This window comes from Podarcis raffonei, chromosome 14 (genome assembly GCF_027172205.1).
Source record: "Podarcis raffonei isolate rPodRaf1 chromosome 14, rPodRaf1.pri, whole genome shotgun sequence".
NCBI classification, from domain to species: Eukaryota; Metazoa; Chordata; class Lepidosauria; order Squamata; family Lacertidae; genus Podarcis; species Podarcis raffonei.
The window spans coordinates 52,485,050-52,506,977 of NC_070615.1; the positions used below are offsets into that span (position 1 = coordinate 52,485,050).

Below are 21,928 nucleotides of genomic sequence, written 5' to 3' on the forward strand. Positions count from 1 at the left end.
GGGCAGCAGACAGGCCTGGACCTGCCTGGGGCAGTTGGGCAAGCGCTCTGGAGACAAAGAGTGGCAGCCTGAGCCAAGACGGACAGGTGCATTGGCTGGCTCATTGTTCCTCCAAACAGCCAGCCTCCTCAGAGGAACAAACTGTCCTGCTCACCTGCCAGGGTGGGAGAGAGATCTGCGAGGGCAGGGGCCAGCGAGGCCTGGCTGAGAGTGCAGAACCACCCCCTCCTATCCCTGGGGCACCCCACCCAAGGCAGCTGCTGCCCCTGAAGGGTGAAAGGCGGGTCTCTCCTTCCCCAGCCCCACTGAATGGACCACTGGCCTGGCTTGAGAAGGCATGGACGTCTGGGTCAAAAGTGTTTTGCCAGTGGCTTTGGCTGCAGTGCCCAAGGGTGAGTGGCAGACGTGGGCCACGTGCCAAGGCTGCTGCAGACCCACTCCTGACTGGGGGGAAAGAAGGGCCAGGGGGGCGGTGACTTGTTGGGCAGGCAAGGAAGGGGCAGAAGGCAAACCCAGAGCACTGCCACTCCCAACATTTATGTCACTCCTCTCAAGGTACCAGCAGCCTGACTTGGCATAAGGCCCATAAAGGCGGGAGGCTTCCTCAGGTCAGTGACAAGACTGGAACTGCGTGTGGCCCCGTCCACATGGTCAATGTGCCCCACCGGACACCGGGAAGGAAGAAACCAACAAGAAAAAGCCAGTCACCAGCATCAACCAGACTGACACAGGAGAGGTTTATTACTATAAATATAGAAACACATTGGCCCAGCTCTGCCCTCTGGGCCTGGAAAGAGAGTGGCCCCCTCAAAGGCGGCAGTTGGGGGGGCAAGGAAGCAACTGGCAGCCCCTCAGGCAGCTAGTCCACAAGGACACCCCTCACCCCCCCGCCTTCTGGGTGAAGCAGTTGGGAGGAAGAGGAGGAGGAGAAGGCACACCTGGGCACAGCCCCAAACCGTGGAGCTCAAGGTGGGGGTGAACAGGCTCCTGCTCGGTGGCACAGGCAGCACAAGGGGGCACCAACCAGATGCCCCGGCCTCAGGGCAAGAGAGGAAGCTGCAGGTTCTGCGTCACCCTCCAGCAAAAGTGCCCCCCCCCCCAGGTTGGCTCTGCCGCTCTGCCTGCAAATCCTGTAGCAAAGCAGCAGGTCGTGGTGGTGGAGGAGGGGTAGCTGTGGGGCAGAAGACGCAGGTCCCAGTGGGGAGCCTCAGGCCACTTCCATCTGAGTCCCTCCCGCCCCTCGCTGGCTTCCTCTCTGGAGTCCAGCCACCCCCCTGGCAGGAAGTCCATGGAGGAGGAGGAGGGCAGAAAGGGCCTTGTGCCTGACCCACTTTCCCTTTCTGCAGGAGCAGGAAGAAGCCCCCCCGCTCCATGTGCCTAGATGGGGGGTTCTGCCAGGAGCCCCAAGTGCCGGCCAGGAGCAGAGCAGGCAGGCTGGGAAGCAGGAGGGGGAAAATCAGAGGCGGGGGTTAAAAAGGCCAAGGCGCCAAGAGATATGTCCAAAGAGGGTGGGGGGGCAGGAAGAGAGCACAGCAAGGCAGGAGGAAATCTTTTCCATCACACCAGCCTCACGGCCAATGCAGGGGGGCGGGGTACCGAATATCATGCATTTCTGTACAAAGACACAGAAGAGTCCCTTGGAGGAGGGGGAGAGAGTCCTGGTCCGAGGCTGAGCCCCGCAGAGGGGGAATGTCTGTCTCGTGCCACAGCATCGGAACCCGTGTGCCGTAAAGGATCCTTCGCTGGTGGAAAAGGAAGGGAGGCAGAGGGGGCTGCTTCCCCACAGGCAGGCAGGAAGAGGAGCCGCCCCAGAGGATGCGCCCGGGCGTTTGGCATTGTGAGCACCTCGGCGGCGGCGGCTTTCAAACCCCGAGCCAGGCGCTCAGGACGGGCTCTGCCCGCTTTCCACGCAGAGGCGGGGATTGTTGAACAGGAAGGGCTGCCCGGATTGGCTGGTCCCATGGCCAGGGAGGGTGCCAGCGAAGTCAGAAGATCCTGCGGTTTGGGGGGGGGGAGAGAGAAAGAGGCCGGCTCAGGAACCCTGGTGGTGCTGACCCTCTCAGCCCTCCTGCCCCCCAGGCATACGGTGGGAGCAAGAAGCAAGGCAGGGCGCCCGACTCCGGCACCCCGAGGTGGGTGCCTGGCCGCTGAAAGAGACCGCCAACAGCAGGGCGGAAGCTGCCCTGCGCATCTCAGCCCCCCCCCCCACTGCAGCCCCCCACTCTCCTCCGCCCCCTTGCCCCACTTCTGGCTGCCCTTCCCCACCCGCCCTCCCAAGAGGCCCCCGCCAGCGTATAGGGAGGAAAGACGAGACGTACCAGCTTACTCCTCTATCCCAACAGAGCAGGAGTCCAGGCCGAGGGCTGCCCAGGCGGGGCAGACAGAAAGGGGGGAGACGTTAGAAAAAGCGGTCAGAAAAGATGGACGGACAGACGCCCCCCTTGCTGTGGGCATCGGGTGGTGCCCGAGAGCGGGGCGGAGGCCTCTTCTGCAACCCACCACGAGCCTCACCCTCTGCCTCTGAGCCTCTTCTGGCCCCCTCTGCATGTGCTTCCCGCCCCCCTGTTCCCAATTGCCCTCCTCCTTGTGCCACATGGACGGGGCCTGCGTGGCATGGATGTACAGAACAGGGCCATGGCTGCCACACAGAGAGCAGCAGCGATGCAAAGGCAGCCGGGCCATGGGTGCAGGAGCAGGAAAAGCCAGGACGGTGCGTGAAGCTGGGGGGACGGGGGACAGGTGGGTCAGGGCCCTTCCTTCTTGGCCGAGCGAGGGCATCATCCCTCTCTCAGCGGAGGGAAAGGAAGCGCCAGTCACCACCGAGGGCTCCTTTCGACGTTACCTGGCAGGTAGACGTCCGCTGGCAGGTCGCTCTCCAGGATGGGGAGGCTGCTGGGGTCACAGGTGCTGCTGCTGCTGCTCTCCTGGACAAGGGCCTCCACAGAGGGAGGCTGGGCACCTGCAAGAGGGAGAAAGGAGGGGAAGCCTCAGCGCCTTGGCATGCTGCCACTCCCTCGCCTTGGCTGGGGGGGGGGGCCCAGATCAAGGGTTTACCAAAGGCATTTCTGCATTTCTTTGTTGAATGGTCTCTTTAAATTTGAAGGTTCATTATTATTCCACAAGATGTGTATTTCTTTAAAGGCAAGACCAAATAATGTGACCTGGTTTTACAGCTGTGAAGCAGTATAGCAGGTGCTGTTAAGTTGTGGTAATTAAGCTGTTGGGTATGGTATATAAAGAGCAGTATGTAGCTCTCTCAGTACTCTGGTGGATGGGTCATGCAATTTAGTGTAAAAAGAGTTTTTGTTTTTGTTATTAAAACTTAGCAAAAGTTACTTTTGCGTTTCTTGAATGTGTGGTCTCCCCAGTACGCCTTCTGCAGCCCAACTAACGGCATACTGGGCAGACGGCGACCATCCCAAGGTCACAGCCAGTGAGCTTTGTGGAGCGTGGTCTCTCCCAGGTCCTAGTACAGCACTCCAACCACCACACGTTGCTCTTGTCCCTGCTCCACTTTGTCCAAGCCGTCCCTCCAGGGGGCCAGTCCTAGCAGTGGGGTTCTTTCCAGGCCCATGTTCAAGAGCACGGACACGACATATACCCAGGAGGGGATCAGGCCAGAGGGTAAGGATACTCCCCCCCATCACAGGCCCAGCCAGAGCTCACCTTGCTGCGGGGGGCTGGCTGCCTCTGCTTCTTCCGCTGTCAGGCTCTTGAAAGACGGGAGGAGGAGGAGAAAAAGAAAATGCTCTCATTTCTGCAAAGGAGGAGGGTCGCTATCCAGCCCCCTGCTTTGCTTTCCAAATGGGCAGAAACCAGCCCCATTCCAGAGCGGGGAGTTTTGTTTTCGTGCAGGAAATAGGTTTGCTCCGGATCCCGTTGAAAGAGACACTTGGGGCTCTCAAGGGGGAAAAGGGCCATTTTTTGGTTTAGTAAAATGTATGCCTAGATTTCCTATAGAAAAGTATATTCAAAGCAGGTGACCACAATGACAAAAAAGGCTTAGGATAGAAATGAAATAAAAATATGACACAAAACACAGTAAGATGACATGTAAGCAGGAATAAAAATTGAGAATAAAAATCACAAGGGTTCAAGCACCGGCCTAAATATGGGAAGATTACTGCTAACGCCTCTCTGGATGACTGTTGCCCCACCCACCCCCCACATCGGGAAAGTCAAGAGAAAACATTCTGAGCCCGGCAGTTTCCAGCTACGTCCAAGCGGCAGCTGTGTGGAAGTGGGAGCCCGGGCACCAAAGGCCAGCGGGGAGATAGAGAGGCGATACTGCCCCTCCACACCTGGTGGCAAATCCCCTGATCTGGTAGCCTGGCTGCGCTCAGCTTCCTAGGCAGACAAGTCAATGGAGTCGGAAAAAGAGCTACCGTTTCTCTCAGTCCGGGGAGAGGCTCTGGAAGTCCGTGGGAAGGGACTGGTGTGTTAAGCAAGGCTGTTATGGGGAGGAACAGAGCAGAAGGCAGCAATGGAGGGGATGCTTCTTCCCAGCGTGACGGCGAGGAAGTCCGAAGGGGGTCCCTCCTCCTCAATCATCGCATTTGGTGGGGAGGGAGGCCCCTGCCAGAGCCCTTGGGGAGAGTGGTCCGCTGCCCAACACCAAGAGGGCTTGCCCCCTTCCCTAGCCATCAGCACTGCTGCAAGCAAAGGGCAAGAGCAGCTCATCTCTCCCCTGGTGTGCGGATGGGACCCCAGGAGCCCATGAGGGTGGGCTATGGGAGGGGAAGGAGACGGGTGATCAGGACCACCCATGGGAGCATCCGGCTCTAGGAGTTCATGGTGGGCAGCCAAAACAGCCCACCTGCTGTTTACTGGCCACCTCCCGGTGCCAGTAAAAACTACAACTTTCTGCAAGACGACACAGAACCAGACACCTCCACTTGTCAGTTTGCACACACACACACACACACACACACACACACACACACGCAGTCCAACTTGGCCAAGGAGCTCTTGTGGTTGCTCAGCTGTCAGGCAGGAACAGGCAGCAGGCAGGCACCCTTCTGAGGCTGACAACTCAGCAAGGCTCACGGCAGTCCCAAGCCTGACCCCATCAGCAGGCCACTCCAGGCTTAGCAAAGAGGCAGGAGACAGACAGACAGACAGACAGACAGACAGACAGAGAGTGAGAGAGAGAGAGAGATTCACCTCTGGGGAGCTGCCCTCCTGCAGCACGAGCTCCGTCCCGCTGAGTGGCAAGTCTGAGTCCTCCGAAAGCTTCTCCTCATCCTCTTCGTGGATGGGTGACGAGGGAGACCGGAGGGTGCTGCAGAGAACAAGAGACACAGCTGTGACTCAGAGGATTGGCAACGGCTCGCGTGGCAGGGGGATTGACTCTGGGGCAAGAGGCAAAGGCACTAGGAGCCCTGAGCGTCAGGCATTGGGCAGAGGAGAAGCAGAGGAAGGTTTGGACTGGGAAACGGAGCGAGGATGGACTTGGCGTAGGGGAAGGCGAGAGGGAGCAATCCAAAGAGGCTTCTCCACAAGATTTCACCTGTCTGGAGACTTGCTGCGCTTGCTCTTCTGATGGCTGCTCTCCACAGCTCGGTCCAGCCCCACCAGGGGTCTTCCAGAGAGGGGAAGCCCGTCCAGGACCCCCGTGTAGGTGATCTCGTCGTAGAGGGGAGCCGAGGGGATGGAGGGGGAGATGGAGCGCAGGCCGTTCAGGGCTTCCAGCAAAGAAATGGGCTCATAGCCTGGAGGGATGTTGTCCGAACACTGCGGAGGGAGGAGCAGAGGAAGACAGAAGCTCAGCCACTGCCATCCGTCGTTGCAGTTTGGTCCCTACAGCATTGAAGCCTCTTTAGCTCTGCCCTCACAGAACTGCAGGACTGGAAGGGAGTCACAGGATCACCCTGTCCAACCCTCACTGCAGGAATTGCAGCTAAACACACTACCTGGCATTAGAAGACACCCATGGAGACATTTATAGGCCACCTTTTAAGAGTAACGCTTTACAAGGCAGCTTACAACATTTAAGGACGACAAAAACACCAGAGAGAAAAATAACAAGAACCTCAATAAGTAGTTTGAAATCTTCCCAAAATCTCACACTCCTTATCGGGATAGGAGAGAAACATCTTATGGCCACCAACTTGGATGGCTTTAAAAGAGGGCTGGACAAATTCATGGAGGAAGAGAGGGCTCTCAGTGGCTGCTAGCTAGCATGGCTGGGCAATTCCTCAAAAGTCGGAGGCAGCAAGACTTCTGAACCCGTTGCCGGAAACCACAGGAGGCCGAGGGCTCTGGAGCCGATGATCTGCTTGCAGGTTTCCCACAAGGGGCAGCTGGTTGGCCACTGTGAGAACAGGAGGCGGGACTGGATGGGCCCCCTTGTTATGGTCTTATGTTTAGCAATGAGTTGATCTCCATAAGTTGCTTCAAGTCACTTTTGTGAGGAATGACCGTTCTTGTTGCTGTTCTTTGTCTTCAGAAGGGCATCTCAGGTTCTGTTTCTCTGGCCAATTGAGCTGGGGGCTCTCAGGGTTGTGCAACGGTCCCAGAGGAGAGTCTGGAGGCACAGGCTAAAGCTCCACCACCCCAGGCTAAAGCTCAGCAGGCCTGGGGCTGATTGGAGCCCAGGTGGGAGGCTGCCTCTAAGCCAATGCCACGGGCACCCGGATGGAGGGAAGGGGCGATACTGTGTTTTAAATGTTTGGAAGCTGCCCAGAGTGGCTGGGGCAACTCAGTTGGATGGGCAGCATATAAATTAGTAGTAGTAGTAGTAGGAAAACAAAAGAAAACAGCTATTCCCATCAACCGGGATAGCAACACACCTTCTCTTCCTCCTTCCCTGTCTCTCCTTTGCTATTTTTATGGCCTCCTGTCCTTCTACAAGGTAGGCTGACCCCATCCCCCCATTACCTGAGGGGGACAGCCAAGGCTCAGCAGAAAAGGCACCTGGAGCCCCCAGAAAAGGTGGGGATGAGCCCATGTCTGCCCAGAACCCAAACCAACTCCCCTCCACCCCACACACAGAGATGCATCCTTCCCACCCCCAGTGCTTCAAGTGTGCTTTGGGAGTGAAACCACCCCTTCTGCTGACCCCTCCCGGACGCCTGAGGCTTCTCACCGAATGCTCGTCGTGGTCCAGGGTCTGTGCCAGGACGGGGCTGAAGGAGAGCGGAGACAGGGCCCCGGGCTTCTTCCTCACGGCTCGGATCTGCAGCAGGGCTCGGAAGGCTGAGGGGGGAAGGCAAGAGGTGCCCAGTCTCATCTCTTGCGCCCGAAATCTCCCAGGGGGCAAGGCCCATCATCTTTGCCTCCTACGGGCTGGGCTGTGGGCAGTCCTCTGGGAGTTGGGACCCCAAAGCCACCTGCTAGCCACGTTGACTGGGGAACACAGCAACTGCTCTTGCAGAGGGAGGCAGGCGGCTCTGACTTAAGCAACCTTTCCAGGTGCCAAGGCAGATCAGCTGCTGCCCCAGCAGAGCCCCTTAGAGGGACGGGCCTCAGAACCGGGCATGGGCACCGAACCTGGAATCCTGCAATGCTCCTCCTGCGCTCGTGTGGCAAGGCATGTGCACCTTGCTGTACCACAGAAATGGAGTCCACAGAGCTCATTTTTCCCTGCTCCATCCCTGCCCATTAGCAAAGGACTTCCCATGAGAATTTCACTGAACAGGGGGAACAAACGTGGCCCCCCAGGCATCATAGGACTGTAGAGTGGGAAGGGACCCTGAGGTCATCTACCCCCTGCAATGCGGGAATCGCAGTTGAAGAATCCCTGACAAATGGCCACCGGACCTCCACTTAGAAACCTCCAATGGAGGAGACTGCCACCTTCCAGGGGAGTTGTGGGTTCTGTGAGTCCTTCCCATTGTTGAACGCCTTTTCCCTCCAGAAATTATTCCTAATGCTTAGTCGGAATCTCTTTTCTTGAGACCTGAATCCGCTGGCTGCCGAATCCACTGGCAGCAGAAAACAAGCCTGTTCCATGCAATGAGAATGGCAGTCCCCAGAGGAAAAGCTGCCCAGTGTGATCAAAGGTGGAGAAAGGTCTCTGTGCTTCAAGCCCCGGGTTTGCTGGCCTCCTCCTGGCCTGCAAAGGGCTTCTTCCCTCGCCTCTGCCCCGCCCCGCCCCCCTGCTACTCACGCAAGCGGCAGATGGGGCAGTTGTTGGCCTGGTAGCGCAGGGTGTCAGCACACGAGTTGCAGAGGCAAAGGTGCCTGCAGGGCAGGATGAGGGTGTCCCGCAGGTCGGAGAGGCACACCACGCACTCGTTGCTGTTGTCGCTGTTCTCATCGTCACAGGGCTGCAGCGGGGGGAGAGGGAGACAGAGAACTCACTGGATGCTCCTGTGGCCCAGTTCAGCGTTCAGAACCCTCGCTGTACCGCAGAAATCCAGGGGCCCCTTTCCAGACTCTGACAGACAGAACCACCCAACCCAGCACTACTGGCAGCAGGTGGCAAGATCAACCCCACCCAGAACAGGCAAAGCCCCCAAATTTCAGACTTGGGAGGCACACACCCACAAGGTGCCTTAGCAGGATTTGGCTTAAGCAGATGCCGGAAGAAAGCCACAGCTCTGAGCTGTTGCTGTGGGTCAATAGACAACTTCTTTCTCTCTGGAGAGCAAAAGCCTCAAAAGGGAACGTTCAAGGGAGAACCTCTGCTTACTCCCCTTTTAAACAGAGGGATGTGCTCCTCTCATGGTCTTTGACTGCCTTGCAGCCCTGGGAGAGTTGATGGCCTCCCCTTCCTTGCTCCCTCCTCACCTTAGTCTCCTGGTTGTTCTTGTTCTCAATGCCATAGATCTCCTGAAGCAGGTAACTGACCCGGTCCACCTGTGGGGAAGCAGGAAATGCTGCTTGCTTCTTTTTTAATTGTTACTCTTAACTACTACTACTACTACTACTACTACTACTACTACTACTACTACTATTATTATTTCCACTAGGATATTCTAGGCGGCTTGCAATGGAAGTTAAACACAACACGATACAAATACACAGCTGAAAACTAAACACGAAGAAACAACCATCTAAGCAAATGAGAAAAAAGGATGAACACAGGTTGGAAACCAAAACCAGAATAATAAAAGGGCAGCTCTTCACTGAGCATAAGCACAAGTCAGAAGAACCTGGCAGTTGCTGGCTAAGCCAAAGGAAGCGCATGTGGCCCCACATTCTGTCCTCGGAGTGGCCAATCAGACGACTCTGGGAACCCCATAGGCAGTGCAGGGGAGGAACAACACATCAATGGCTACTTGCCACAATGGCCATGTTGCACCCCCACTGTCAAAAGCACCATGGACCTGAACATTGGTTGCTTGAAAGGGGAGGGGGAGAGCTCAAGTCCTGCCTTTGGGCTTCCAGAGCAGGCATCTGGTCGGCCATTGTGAGAACAGGGTGCTGGACTAGATGGGCCACTGGCTCTTCTGATGTTCTTCTTTGGGACTCGCAACAAATGGTGTTGATTCAGAGGCACATCGCCTTCAGTCCTGTGGACATCATGCCCAGTACCCACAGAGAACTTTATCGTCTGTGAATCTGCCTAAACCTCCTTTTTAAAAAATCTGTTTAAATATTTGTATTACACTTCCTCAGTGAAGTAAATCCAATGGGCCCTGCTAAGTTGGGTAGTGGGAAAGGGGTCAGGCCTCTCTGGGATGTCAGCCAGCACCTCTGCCAATAATAATAATAATAATAATAATAATAATAATAATAATAAATAAATAAAAATAAATTTTATTTATACCCTGCCCTCCCCAGCCAAGACCGTGCTCAGGGCGGCTAACACCAAATATAAAAACAACTGATTGAAATACAGCTTAAAAAACAAGATTAAGCCACATCCTTGCAGACAGACAAAGACTTACGATCTGCTTCTGCTTCAAAGGCTTCACTGAGAAACTGCCATCCACATGCTGATGAGGGGAAAAGACACGGGAGAGATAGGTTGGCACATTTAATATGAAAGTCTTCAGCTGCTTGCTAAGCAAACCCTCCTTCCATGCACAGACCCACTTGCATTTTCAGGATTTATTCTGATTACACAATCCAAGCTGTCAGATTCTGCAGATTTTCCCATTCAAAGCACCAAACAGAACAGGGCAAGAGAGGAGCGAAAAGGGGCCTTGCAAGAGAGGCTGGAGCCACGGAGAAGGCAAGGCAATGTCTTGCCCCTCTGCCAGCGCTGTTAGTCCAGCAACCACCCAAAGCCATCTCCTGCTCAGATGGGGCCAAGGGGGGCTTCTTACCTTTTCAAAGGCAGCCAGGAGGATGTGGGCATGGCCGGTCACTTCCACGACAACTGCGGGGAAAGCGGAAGGCCCATGAGATCAGCGGCAAGGCGACAGGCAGCCCACACACCCCATCAGACCAGGCTACAAGGGATGAGGATCGGGGCCTGAGTCCTCCAGCAGTAGGACTCTCAAGAGTCAGGCTTTCCCACCAGCCCAGCAGCACAGGCGACCCAAATGGTCACATGGGCAGCAGAGCTTTCAAGATGACCGAGGAAGAAGTTGTGCACAATAAATGTATACGATGGAGGTCAGCAGGCGGTTCTGAACCAAGCCCTTTTCTGAACTCTTTTCCCTCCTGGTAATTTCCTTTTTGAGGCGAGGCAACCAGAACTGTACCCAGGATTCCAAGCATGGCATCGCGCTATAGACCGTTTTTGTCCCGACTCCTTTCCTAATGCTCCCTGGCATGGAATTCGCCTTTCTCACAGCTGCTGCCCACTGGGCTGACCTCTTCATCAAACTGTCATGTGACCACAGGCTGGGGGGGGGCTTTCTTGACCTAGGCTACCAGTTACACAAACAGAAGATAATATTTTCATTTTCTCTCCCACGGCATGATGGGAAAAGCTAAGAGGGAGAGGCAATAGCTCCTTCAAACAACATTGCTATTGTCTCCAGTTTTATTGACACACAGCCCTTGGTTGAAGACTTCCAGCACAGAGATCCCACTATGGAGGCAAAGGAGAGAAGGCTCCAGTTCTTGTTTCCCTCCCAGGGATATCTCTCTGAAGTGTCACAGATGAAACCAGAGCAGTGTTTCCCGAAGTGTGGTCTGTGTATCCGCAGAGGCACACAAAAGGGTTTCAAAGGATTCACAGCAGAATTTGCTCTCAGCTAGATAAATCAGCTGAGGAAGCTCCTGCAGCCAATCAGAAACCACAGAAGCCCTGTCAGATATTTGGCTTCCAAAAATAGTTCACAAACCAGAACAGTCACTTCTGGATTTGCAGTGTCCGGGAGCCAAAACATTTGAGAACTAAGCTGCTCGAAAACCAAGGTTTGACTGTATTATTAAAACTACCCAATTTTTATTAATAATAATAATGATAATAATAAGGGGGTAGCTTTAATAATTCTTTATAAATAGCTTTACAGTATATGTTTGTTTTTTTAAAAATAGCTTTATAATTCTTTTATATAAAAAAACTTTAATTTTATTATTTATATGCTGTTCATCTGACTGGGTTGCCCCAGCCACTCTGGGCGGCTTTCAGCAAAATGTAAAAAATACTTCTCCTGAGAAACAGTACATCAGTAAGACTAAATTCTCAAACAGGGATACGCAATTATTCTAAGAATAGGAAACACTGAAGTTAATCTGCTAACACTGCTGGCAATCCAAATCTCTTGAGCAACACGGGTCTTTTGCTTGGCTTAAAGAACAGGCCTTCTTTAGCACAGAGCCTCTCCTGTGTCCCAGAAGACGCATATGAACAAGGAGACCGTCCCAGATGGGAACAGAAGGTGGAGGTGGCATGAGCCAAATCCTGCCCAAGAGCCAGCAAACCAGTTCCCCTCCTGCTCCCTGCTCAGACCCAACACAGAAAACCTAGCATGGTGGAGACCTTTCCCAGGACGGTCTGATTCCAGTGCAGCCTGGCCCCTGGGCCAAACCTGCTGGTGCCCCTGAGCCAGTCTGATTGCTTCTGCTTCCCAGGAGCACAAAGGCAAAGGGGGGAAGTGGGTGTCTTACCATCGCCTTCATCCACCACAGCCTGGATGACGACAGGAAAGATGCCGCGGTCCAGATCAAAGTTCAGCTGGAAGGAAGGAGCAAACAGAGGGATTAGTTTGGCTGGTAGGGAGTCCTGTGGCTTTCCATATGGAACTCCAAGAAAAAGGTGTCACAAAAACCTCCTTTTGGTGGGGGGGGGGGGGGAGAGAGAGAGATACTTGTTTGTGGTTGTCACAATGGCCAGAACAGGATGGGAAGGAAGGACAAGCAGCCTCTCAGCTTCCTTCCCTCCTTCAAGCCCCTCCTCTTGGAAGATCTTTAGTTCATTTCCCAGCACCTTTATAAATTTGTTCTTGTTCTGATGACACCACAACTGCTTTGCTTTCAAACCCCCAGGAGCAAAATCATTAAGACGGGGGAGGCAGGAGGGAGAAACACAAGCCTATGTGACTCTGCTAAGCTAAAAGACCCAAATCTGGGAGGCACTAAGAGGCCAGGAACGTCACCTCATCGTCTTTCCAGTCCGAAAAGTCTATCTTGAAGGACGGCAGCGAGAACTGCTGGCTGACTCCTCGCTTGTAATGCACCGTTTCCGACTGCAGAGAAGGGTTCTTTGTGCTGTAGCTGCGGGCAGGGAGAAGAGGAGAGGCTCAGCATCACACCCAGTGGCAGCTCCTGGGCTCTCACAGGCCACATCCAGCACCCTTCCATGTCATGGCAAAGCACGGCCGAAAGCAACAGAAGCCGCAGCAAACCATGTCATGTGCATGTGGACCTGCCTCATGCAGCCACCTGCTGGCACCCCAAGCTAAGCTAGCACATTTCTGGACATAAAGAAAAGGGCGTCTCCAAACTACCCCAGGATACAGCTCTCAGTGGGGCAGGGATGCCAGACCTTGGCGATGGCAATATATTTTTCTGCTGAGCCAAGCTGGTGAATTTAAGAGCTAAGGTCCCCATCCCTTCAGCTGGTTCACCAGCTACAACCATTCCAGAACAGGGATAGCCTGACCACTGTAGTCCATGCGCTGGTAACTCAAGGTTGGACTACCGCAATGCGCTCTTTGTGGGGCTGCCCTTGGACCTGGTTGAGAAGCTCCAGCTGGTGCAGAATGTCTAGTCATTAACATGGGGCTCCATTGCTAAAGCCCGTCTACTACTGTGCCAGGTTCAAGGTCCTTGTATTCGCTTACAAAGCCCTGAACATCTTAGGTCCAGGGTACCTCAGGGATTGCCTAATCCCTTATAGCCCAGCTCAATCGTGGAGATTATGTGCAGGAGTGTCACTGGTCATTCTCCAAGCTGGCAAGGCTCATTTGACAACAACATGAAACTGAGCCTTCAGTGTCATCAGCCCAGTCCTGTGAAACTCTCTGCCACTGGAGATCAAGCAGGCGCCTTCGGTTTCAACCTTTAAATGCCTGCTGAATACTCTTCTGTTCTGCCAGGCTGATGAGGGCAATTAAAAGTACATCTTTCCACAAGAGTTACCTGACGTCTGATTTTAACTTTTCTATATGGCTTTTATCGTATGGATTTATGTACTACTGTTGTAAACTGCTTTAAAAATCAAACAGCTGTGTGTAAATACTTCTATAAATAAAATAATACAGAACTATGGGTGGGTGAAGACGATGTCTCCAAAAGGTAGATGATCCCTTTGACGGGCTCCCCACAAGGCCCCTCGCTGCCAGGGTCCCAGCACTCACACAGCCATGCCGCTAATGAACTCCTCCGTCGCTTGGCAGTAGATGGTTATTGCAACGCGTGCGTCGGCATCAAAGGTGAATTCCAGGCTGTACAAGGCCTTCTGCTTCCCGTTCTCCTCAGTGGGGCTGTCAGCATCCTCTTTGTACCTGATGTAAAGGGAGGCTGAGTCACGGCAGGTGAGCTTAGATATTAAGCTTGCTGCACTCTCACCTGGCACAGACACTCAATCCTTGAGCCGCCTCTGTTTCTTTATTACCACCCACCCACTTGAACTATCTTCACAACTATCACATTTCCAGCTCTCCTGATGGGACTGTCTAAAATGCTTTCTAAGATACGCACAATATTTATTACATTAATGGTTTTATTATATTAATGGTTACCATTATCATTATTAGATGGTCTCTGAAGCCATGTATGCCATGAAACACTATTATCATAATAAGATTATACATAATATAAACCCCTGATCTTCAGGAGACAGGCTCCTCTGCCTCCTTGCCTCTATTCATGTTCCCCTGCCCAGATTCCTCAAGCCCCTCAACCCATCCCTCTCAATCCCTCCATTTTGGCCAATTAGAAACAAGCAAAAGCAAGGTTTCAAACCACCTGCTTCCTAGATCGTGTGTATCTCCAGATTTTCACAATTCACTGCAAGTGTGGAATGTGATACTAAGCGCAACCTTTGTTGTAACTCAAAACACCCCCCACTTAAAATGCTCTGTTCAGCAGCACACTAAGACCGGGACAGACAAAGGAAGCCTCCCTCTTCAGCTCACAATAAAAAAATTAAAAAGGAAGCCTCTGAATGTCAGAAAATCAAGCAACATGCTCAGACGGAAAGAAGGCAAGTTAAGCACCTTCTTTGCAAAAAGACACAATTTCAAACCTCTCCCCCCACCCCCCGCTGTGCCAACTCATCACAGTCTGCATTTTAAGCTCCTTGGCCTCAGCAGAGCATAGGCTAAGGCAGCTGTGATTCCACCCTGCCCCCCTGGAAAGTCTCACCCCATAGGGGTTTGGGTCTGCAGTACCTGACCAGGCGGAGGGAATCTTTGCGGATATTCACCAAGCTGCGCAAAGTCTTCACTGGCTCATGAGGTGCTGGGGTTACATAGGGAAACTGGAATGAAAAACCAGGAGCCTCTTGAGAAAGCACACACAAAGCAAGGGGGAAGGTCTAGAGGAGGACGTGAGTGGGGCAGGCCGCTCTCCACCCCCACCACTGGCACAAGATGGCTCTCTCCACATGCACACACAGAAGGAAACCTCCACTTAGGGTCGTCTGCCAGCAATCGGGGTGCGTCTGTCCCCGAATTGAAATCCACCAGTATTTCTCACTTTGTTTTTCTGAACCCCATTCAACCTCAGGGAAAAGTTGTTTAAGAACACACGCCTGCAACCCTTCGAATTGAGAGGTCATAATTCAGGTGAGATCCTGTGAGGACAGCCTGCTCTGACCTGGCAGGCTCTAGCCGTTTGGGACAACAGCAACCCCCATCCAATGGCTGTAACGGGAGCTGTGCTCTGAAACAGCTGGCTGGCTGGTGCTCCCTCTCCCCCCGGTTCATTTCGGTGCACCAAAATCATGAGTACTTGCCTGGACAGGCCTGTTCCCAAGGAAGTTCAAGTCCATGTTCTCCCCAAAAAGGTAGCCCTCAGGGTGTGGCGTGTCAAACTTTTCGCCTCCCATGAAAAAATGACTGGCAAAGTAGTTCCCTGAAGAGAAGGCAAAGGCCTGGTTTTATGTGTGTATTTATTACATTTTTAACCACCGTTGTCCCCACAAGGATCTCAAGGTCATCGTACAGAGTTCTTTCCACCCACCCACCCACCCACACATTTTATCTTCACAACAACCCTGTAGGGTAGGGCAGCCCAAAGTCACACAGTGAGCCTCAGTCGAGAAAGGATCTGCACCTCAGATCGGGCACAGATGCAAAGGACACTGGCAGGACTTTGGCCCAAGGCGGGGCTCAGCAACCGCTTTCTAGAGTGGGAGGGGGCAGACATCCACACCAGCTGGCAGCCAAAAGCTTCACTTGCCCCCCACCCAAAGATTTGTGGAAGGAGCCCCTTTCGGGGGCTGTGCAATGCAGGCTTACAACCACCCACCATGCTGTTTGGCAGGCACCTGGAAGAAGAGAGCTGGCAGGCAGGTGATATGTGGGGAGGGAGAGAAAAGGAGGGGGCAGCCCACTGCTGCTGCCTAGCAATGGCTCAGAGGAGGGAGGGGCACGCCATGATAAAAACATTAGAGGAGCCCGGCTGCAGTTGGATCTGTTCCGGAATCCTGCTCTCTGAGTGGCCAACCAAAGGGAAGCCTGCAAGCAGGATCCAAGGGCAACAGCTCCCAGGGCGCCCACTACAGCTGTACGTGGGGGCGGAGACACCCATGTAACCTGGTTTCCATCAGTGAGCAGTTCTGAGAAGCTCACAAGCTGGGCAAGAAGGTGGCCCCCTGACCAGAGACTCAGAGGTAGGCTGCCACTGAGCACAGAGGCTCCATTCTCAGCTGTTCTGGTTCATAGCAGCTGGAGGGGGGGTGGGGGTGTCACAAGCACACTGGAGCAAAACTCTGCAAACATCCCTGTTCAGCCAGAAAGCAGACAAGCGAGACATGAAATCGACAGCCCTCTTTTTGCCTCCAAGACCAAGGGACACTGAGGAGCCCTTGGGACCGGTGGCTATTTATGTATTTTATTTCAGAAAATTTATACACCGCTTGATTATAAAAGAATTCCAAGAACTCGACGTGGCTCACAGGGAAAATAATAATACATGAAAATCATCCGGAAAAAGCCACTCTGAAATGTTCGAACGATTAAAAACCAGCAATGACATTTACAGGTGTTTTCTTTCCTCTCTGCCCGTTTGACTGGCCCCTTTTCAGCGGCTGGGTCCCCCCCCGGGGGGGGGGGAGCGGGGCTATGCTCAGGTGGTCTCCTGGCTTCTCAGAAGAGGCACCTGCCACCAGGCTCTTCTGATTGTGGGAGGGGCTTCTGGTCACGTTTTGGAATGGGGGATCAGGATGGCAGAGTTGGGAGGGAAAGCCAAGGGTCCTCTCGTCCTGGATGCCCATCTGTTTCCAGGCCCCGTTCAACATGCTGCTGTGGACCTTTCAAGGGCCCAGGACCCCAATCCCTCCAGGCAAACTGGCCCAAAGGGAGGCAGCAGCAGCAGGAGTAAGAGGGGGCTTTTCAGTGGTGGCTCCCCTTTCCTGAAGTGCTTCCCCCAGGGAGGCTCAGCTGGCGCCTTCCTCACCTGCATCTTCAGGTGCCAGGCAAAAAGGCTCTTTTTATCGTGGGCCTTTTAAACTGCGCTATCGCACAATGGACATGCAGTATATTGAAAAATAACGGAACCAAGGAAGGGACTAGACTGCAGGGGTCAGCAGGGGCCGGTCCACTGTCTCTCAGATCTTGTGGGGGGCCGGACTATATTTTTTGGGGGGGAATGAACGAATTCCTATGCCCCACAAATAAGCCAGAGATGCATTTTAAATAAAAGGACACATTCTACCCATGTAAAAACACTGTGATTCCCGGACTGTCTGCGGGCCGGATTTAGAAGGCAGTTGGGCCGGATCCGGCCCCTGGGCTTTAGTTTGCCTACCCATGGAAGTCAATTTGTTTTGTTTTGGTATTGTTACAGTTATTTTTGATAAATCAATAAATTGATATCAAAAAAATAATAATTCAACTGCGCTGTTGCTTTGCGATGCCAAACGCCCGTGCGATCCTCAGGGGGGATGAACAGCGGCGGAGGCAGCCCGAGCCCCTGCAATGCAGGAATGGCAGCCAGAGGAGCCCCCAGGGGTCATCTAGCCCAACCCCCCGCGACCCAGGAAGAGCCCCGGCGGCCGCTCCGAAAAACGAAGCCGCTTTTCCTCTCAGGCTGCTGGGAATAACAGGGACCCCCCTGTGGGTTGGGGGAGGGGGAGAACCCCCCACAAAAATTGGGGAGGGGAAGCTGAGGAGCAAGAGGGGTCACTGCTACCAATATTATTATTATTATTATTATTATTATTATTATTATTATTATTATTATCATCATTATCATCATCATCATCATCATCATCATTATTATTATTATTATTATTCTTTTCCCGGGGCTCTGGCCCCACCAGGTGCGGGGGCGGCGGGCCCGGGCCTTACCGGACTTGGGCGGGTACCGGTAGGCCGAGTTGGCCTGGATGTCGATGTCCTCCACGCCGGCGATGCGGCGGCTGAGCAGGGAGCCCATGGCGGTCGGCGGGTCTCGTCGGCGGGCGTCTCGGGCGAAGCCTCTTCTTCTCCCTCAGCGAAGCCCCCTCAGACACTCCGTCAAGGCGGCGAGGCCTGCAGGCCGCTCCCGCGCGGGGCACCACGGGAAAGAGAGTCCTCGCGCCCAGGCCCTTCGCGTGGTTCGCCGCGGAAAGGGAGCGCGCCCGCGGACTACAACCCCCAGGAGGCGCCGCGCCGCGCGGGGAGAAGAGAAAAACACAACAATGGGAGGGCGTGGGAGGCGCGGGGCGGGGCCTGTCCCTCAGCCAATGGAAGCGCGGGACGGTAGAGATAGGAAAAGGTAGAGCTTCCACTCTGTACGTGGCGGGGGGGGGGAGTGAAGTAAGTTTATTTAGCTCAGATTCCCCGCGCTTGGTTTTTAGGTCAACCTGAAAACTCAGTAAGAATGTATTTGCTTTTTTAAAATGTAGTTTAAAGTGACAATTCAGCTGTTTATGGAGGAATGTAGAGTTTCCCACCCTGAATTGAGGGGGGAGACAGCTTGGTATTAATTACTCTTGAGAGTCCCACGGACTGCAAAAAGATCAAACCTCTCCATTCTGAAGGAAATCAGGGTCAATTTTTATGGTAGCCCAAATCGCAGTTGTACGGGTGTAGGTATATATCTCAATTTTAACTCATGAGCTATTGATGCAATCTGCTCTGATTGTATATTTTATCTTTAGGAACACTGTTTTTATTGTGTTATGCGAGCTGGTCTTTGACCGCAATAAATTATCTATCACCCTGATGTTGGGAAAGATGGAGGGCACAAGGAGAAGGGGCGACAGAGGACGAGATGGTTGGACAGTGTTCTCGAAGCTACCAGCATGAGTTTGACTAAACTGCGGGAGGCAGAGGAAGACAGGAGGGCCTGGCGTGCTCTGGTCCAGGGGGTCACGAAGAGTCGGACACGACTAAACAACAACAATTTCTGTCCTGTTTTTAAAGCCAACATGAAATATACTCTGAGTCGAGTGTGGATTTATTCAGCTCATAGTAGAGAGGAAGGAATGGAAGTTTTTTCAGAATGTCTGCTTTATATACATTCTTTACACAATGGGCCCCATGTGATTGGCTAATTCCGGGATTCTCCTGTAGGCCAATCAGGTTGCGGATTCACTTTCACCTGGAGCTGGATTGGGTGGCTCCTGCGGACCAATCAGACTGGTCCTTGAACAATAGGATCCAGAATGAAGCAATCAGACTGCTGCATTCTGAATCCTATTGTTCTAGGACCAATCAGACTGCTGCATTTTGGATCCTATTCAACTCAGTACATAACACAACCTGACAATTCAATAATTAAAAAACGGTTAAACAGAACTTAAACTTTTCCATACGGTATATATTGTTACAGGCCACCCCAGTCTCCACCAAGCGGTGTGAGAGATTGTAGGGGCTGCAGGCGCTTGCCCTGGGTTCGTATCACCAGGCTGGATGACAGCTGACAGAGAGCAGGACACGTGATTCCTGCACTGCGAGGGGTTGGGCTAGATGGCCCCTGGGTGCCCCAACTCGACAATTCTATGCTTCTGTGACAGTCCTGCGCAAGAGCCCAGAAATGCAGGACCTTCCTCACTCGCCCGCCCGCCCTATAAACTGCGCGCAGCAGCGGTTCCGAAGCCGGCGCCAGACGGGCCGGATTCCCTGCCTCTGAACCGCCACGGGACGGTGCCCCACCCTGCGCCCGCCTCCTCTGCAAGCTCATTGGCCCTGCCGGATAGCCCTTTTACCTAATATGGCAAGGTTGCCCGCGCAGGATCTTTGGTCACTGGCTGGATCCACCTGTCAGTAAAACTGCATCAGCGCCGGCCCTGCAACACGTAGGACAACAAAGCAAAGGCTTCTGGGTAATGTAGTCGGCGCAGCGCTGGAGAAAGCGGCGGGGCGAAGAATTGCCGTGGGAAGAAGGGGGACCCTCAGGGGTCATCTGGTCCAGCCCCCTGCAATGCAGGACTCACAGAGCAGAGCTCTCCTTTGTTTGTGCTCGCCTGGATCTCTCTAAATCAAGTGAAGTGGCTGATTTTCTCCTGCAGCACCATTATTCGTCATCATTAGCGTTAATAGTGTGACTCTCCTTGCACAGATTCATATTCTTTTATTTTGTATATAGATATACTTAGGTAGTATAATGAGAATTATTGAAAGTTACATATTTTAATTTGTTATGTAAGTGTATTGGTTTGTGTTTCTAACTTTTCTTACTTTGTTGTTTTAATTCATTTGTATCGTCTTTTGTGTTATATGTTATGTATATTTGTCTATGTGAAAATTAATAAAGATTTTCTTTAAAAATAGCATTAATAGTGTGACTCTCCTGTCCATCCTTTTCGGAGGAGAGCACAGGGTGCCGCAACAAAGGAGGCTCCACAAAGGAGGCTGCGGAGGAATGGCATGGCATACCAGGGGCTGCAAAGGGCTATGAACAGGGCCCATCCATCCTGTTATAAGAAAAAACTGCTCCTTTTCCCCTTATGGGGTACCCAAGAGCCCGTTTAGAGTCATTATGTAGGTTCTCTATTGGTAGTAGAAAATAACACAAGCCAAGCAGAGAATATTGAGAAGCAAAGCAGCTAGTAAGCCTGATCTTTATTAAACTGTTGCAACAGGGTCCCCTGCTCACCCCACGCAGGAGGGAGTAGAGGAACCCAGAACAATGGTGCACAAGCTCTTCTATAGACTTTTGAAATTGCCCACCCTGTAGCCCAAGACCACCCCCCAAAACATCATTCATACATACACTGCAGAAAGAGGTGGTCCCCAGCAGAAATTTGAGTGTGTTGTTTCTCTCCTGTCTGCCAGGATACCTGATAATGCCTTATCTCAGGGGTGTCCAAACTTTTTTCAAAGAAGGCCAGATTTGATGAAGTGGTCATGCGTGAGGGCTGACCAGAGGGCCAACCAAAGCTGTTGAGTTTTTTTTAGGATTTTACCCCAGGAAGTAAACTGCCACAGGGGCCGGATTAAATTGACCGGTGGGCCGGATTAGTCCCCCAAAACAGACTTTGGACATGCCTGCCTTATCTGATTGCATTTTCTGGGTAGTCTGGCAATTCCTTTGGGGTGGTAAATACTTGCTGAATCTCTTACGCCCGGGGTGCCCAAACTTTTTTCAAAGAGGGCCAGATTTGATGAAGTGAACAGGAGCCGACCAAAGTTGTAGAGCTTTTTTAAGATTGAAATTTTTACCCTGCAGGGGCCGGATTAAACCGACCAGCGGTCCGGATTAGGCCCCCGAAATGGACTTTGGACATGCCTGTCTTACACAAATTGATAGTGTGCTCAGTTTAACAGGTACTTGCAGACTGTATTTACAGTAAGGCCCTACAGTCCAAAGACCATTCGAAAGCTTTTCCCATTCCTTCCACCTTGCAGAGAAATATTTGAGGTCAATTTGGGAGAGTCAAAATGCCTTTAGGATTGCTCTCCTGCACTATTTCATACACGTAATTTATATACCTGTGTATGTTATTGCCTTGTACATTTATTAACATTTATTCTATATATATCAGACCTTAGAATTCCTGTAACACTGGACTATGTTGTGCTGGTCGACCGGCCACGCAGTCTGCGTAGGTTCAGGAACACGCCACTGGGGGAAACGTCAGCATCCCAAGCGGCCCTGGGGGCTGAGCCTTGTCCCCCTAAGCCATGGGTAGGCAAACTAAGGCCCGGGGGCCGGATGAGGCCCAATCGCCTTCTCAATCCGGCCCTCGGATGGTCCGGGAATCAGAGTGTTTTTACATGAGTCGAATGTGTGCTTTTATTTCAAATGCATCTCTGGGTTATTTGTGGGGCATAGGAATTCATTCATTTTTTTCTTCAAAATATTATCCGGCCCCCCACAAGGTCTGAGGGACAGTGGAGCGGCCCCCTGCTGAAAAAGTTTGCTGACCCCTGCCTAAGTAAAGAAGGGCAGACCCGTCCAGCGCGCGGCTTTCGGATGCCAGCGCGGAGTGCGCGCGTCCAGAAGCGCAGGAGAAGCAGAGTCCCCGTCCTCTTGCCTACGACAT

General features: G+C 52.8%; 1 protein-coding gene across 2 annotated transcripts; it reads right to left on the reverse strand.

The window, feature by feature from the left end:
- Window positions 1–715: 715 nt before the first annotated feature.
- MGRN1 (mahogunin ring finger 1) lies at window positions 716–18,034 on the reverse strand. 2 transcript variants are annotated; one of them, XM_053365831.1, is made up of 17 exons: window positions 17,805–18,034; window positions 15,248–15,366; window positions 14,682–14,770; window positions 13,647–13,793; window positions 12,444–12,561; window positions 11,956–12,022; window positions 10,218–10,270; window positions 9,837–9,884; window positions 8,734–8,802; window positions 8,111–8,270; window positions 7,088–7,197; window positions 5,510–5,733; window positions 5,164–5,281; window positions 3,667–3,712; window positions 2,843–2,959; window positions 2,319–2,363; window positions 1,892–1,995 (listed from the first exon to the last, which is right to left on the reverse strand). In XM_053365831.1, exons 1-16 carry the CDS (start codon window positions 17,890–17,892, stop codon window positions 2,323–2,325), a joined length of 1,614 nt encoding a protein of 537 aa, XP_053221806.1. In that variant the 5' UTR covers window positions 17,893–18,034; the 3' UTR covers window positions 1,892–1,995; window positions 2,319–2,322. The 2 variants fall into 2 exon arrangements, with proteins under 2 accessions (XP_053221805.1, XP_053221806.1); XM_053365830.1 differs by lacking the exon at window positions 2,319–2,363 and having other exon boundaries at window positions 716–1,995; window positions 17,805–18,033.
- Window positions 18,035–21,928: the final 3,894 nt, after the last annotated feature.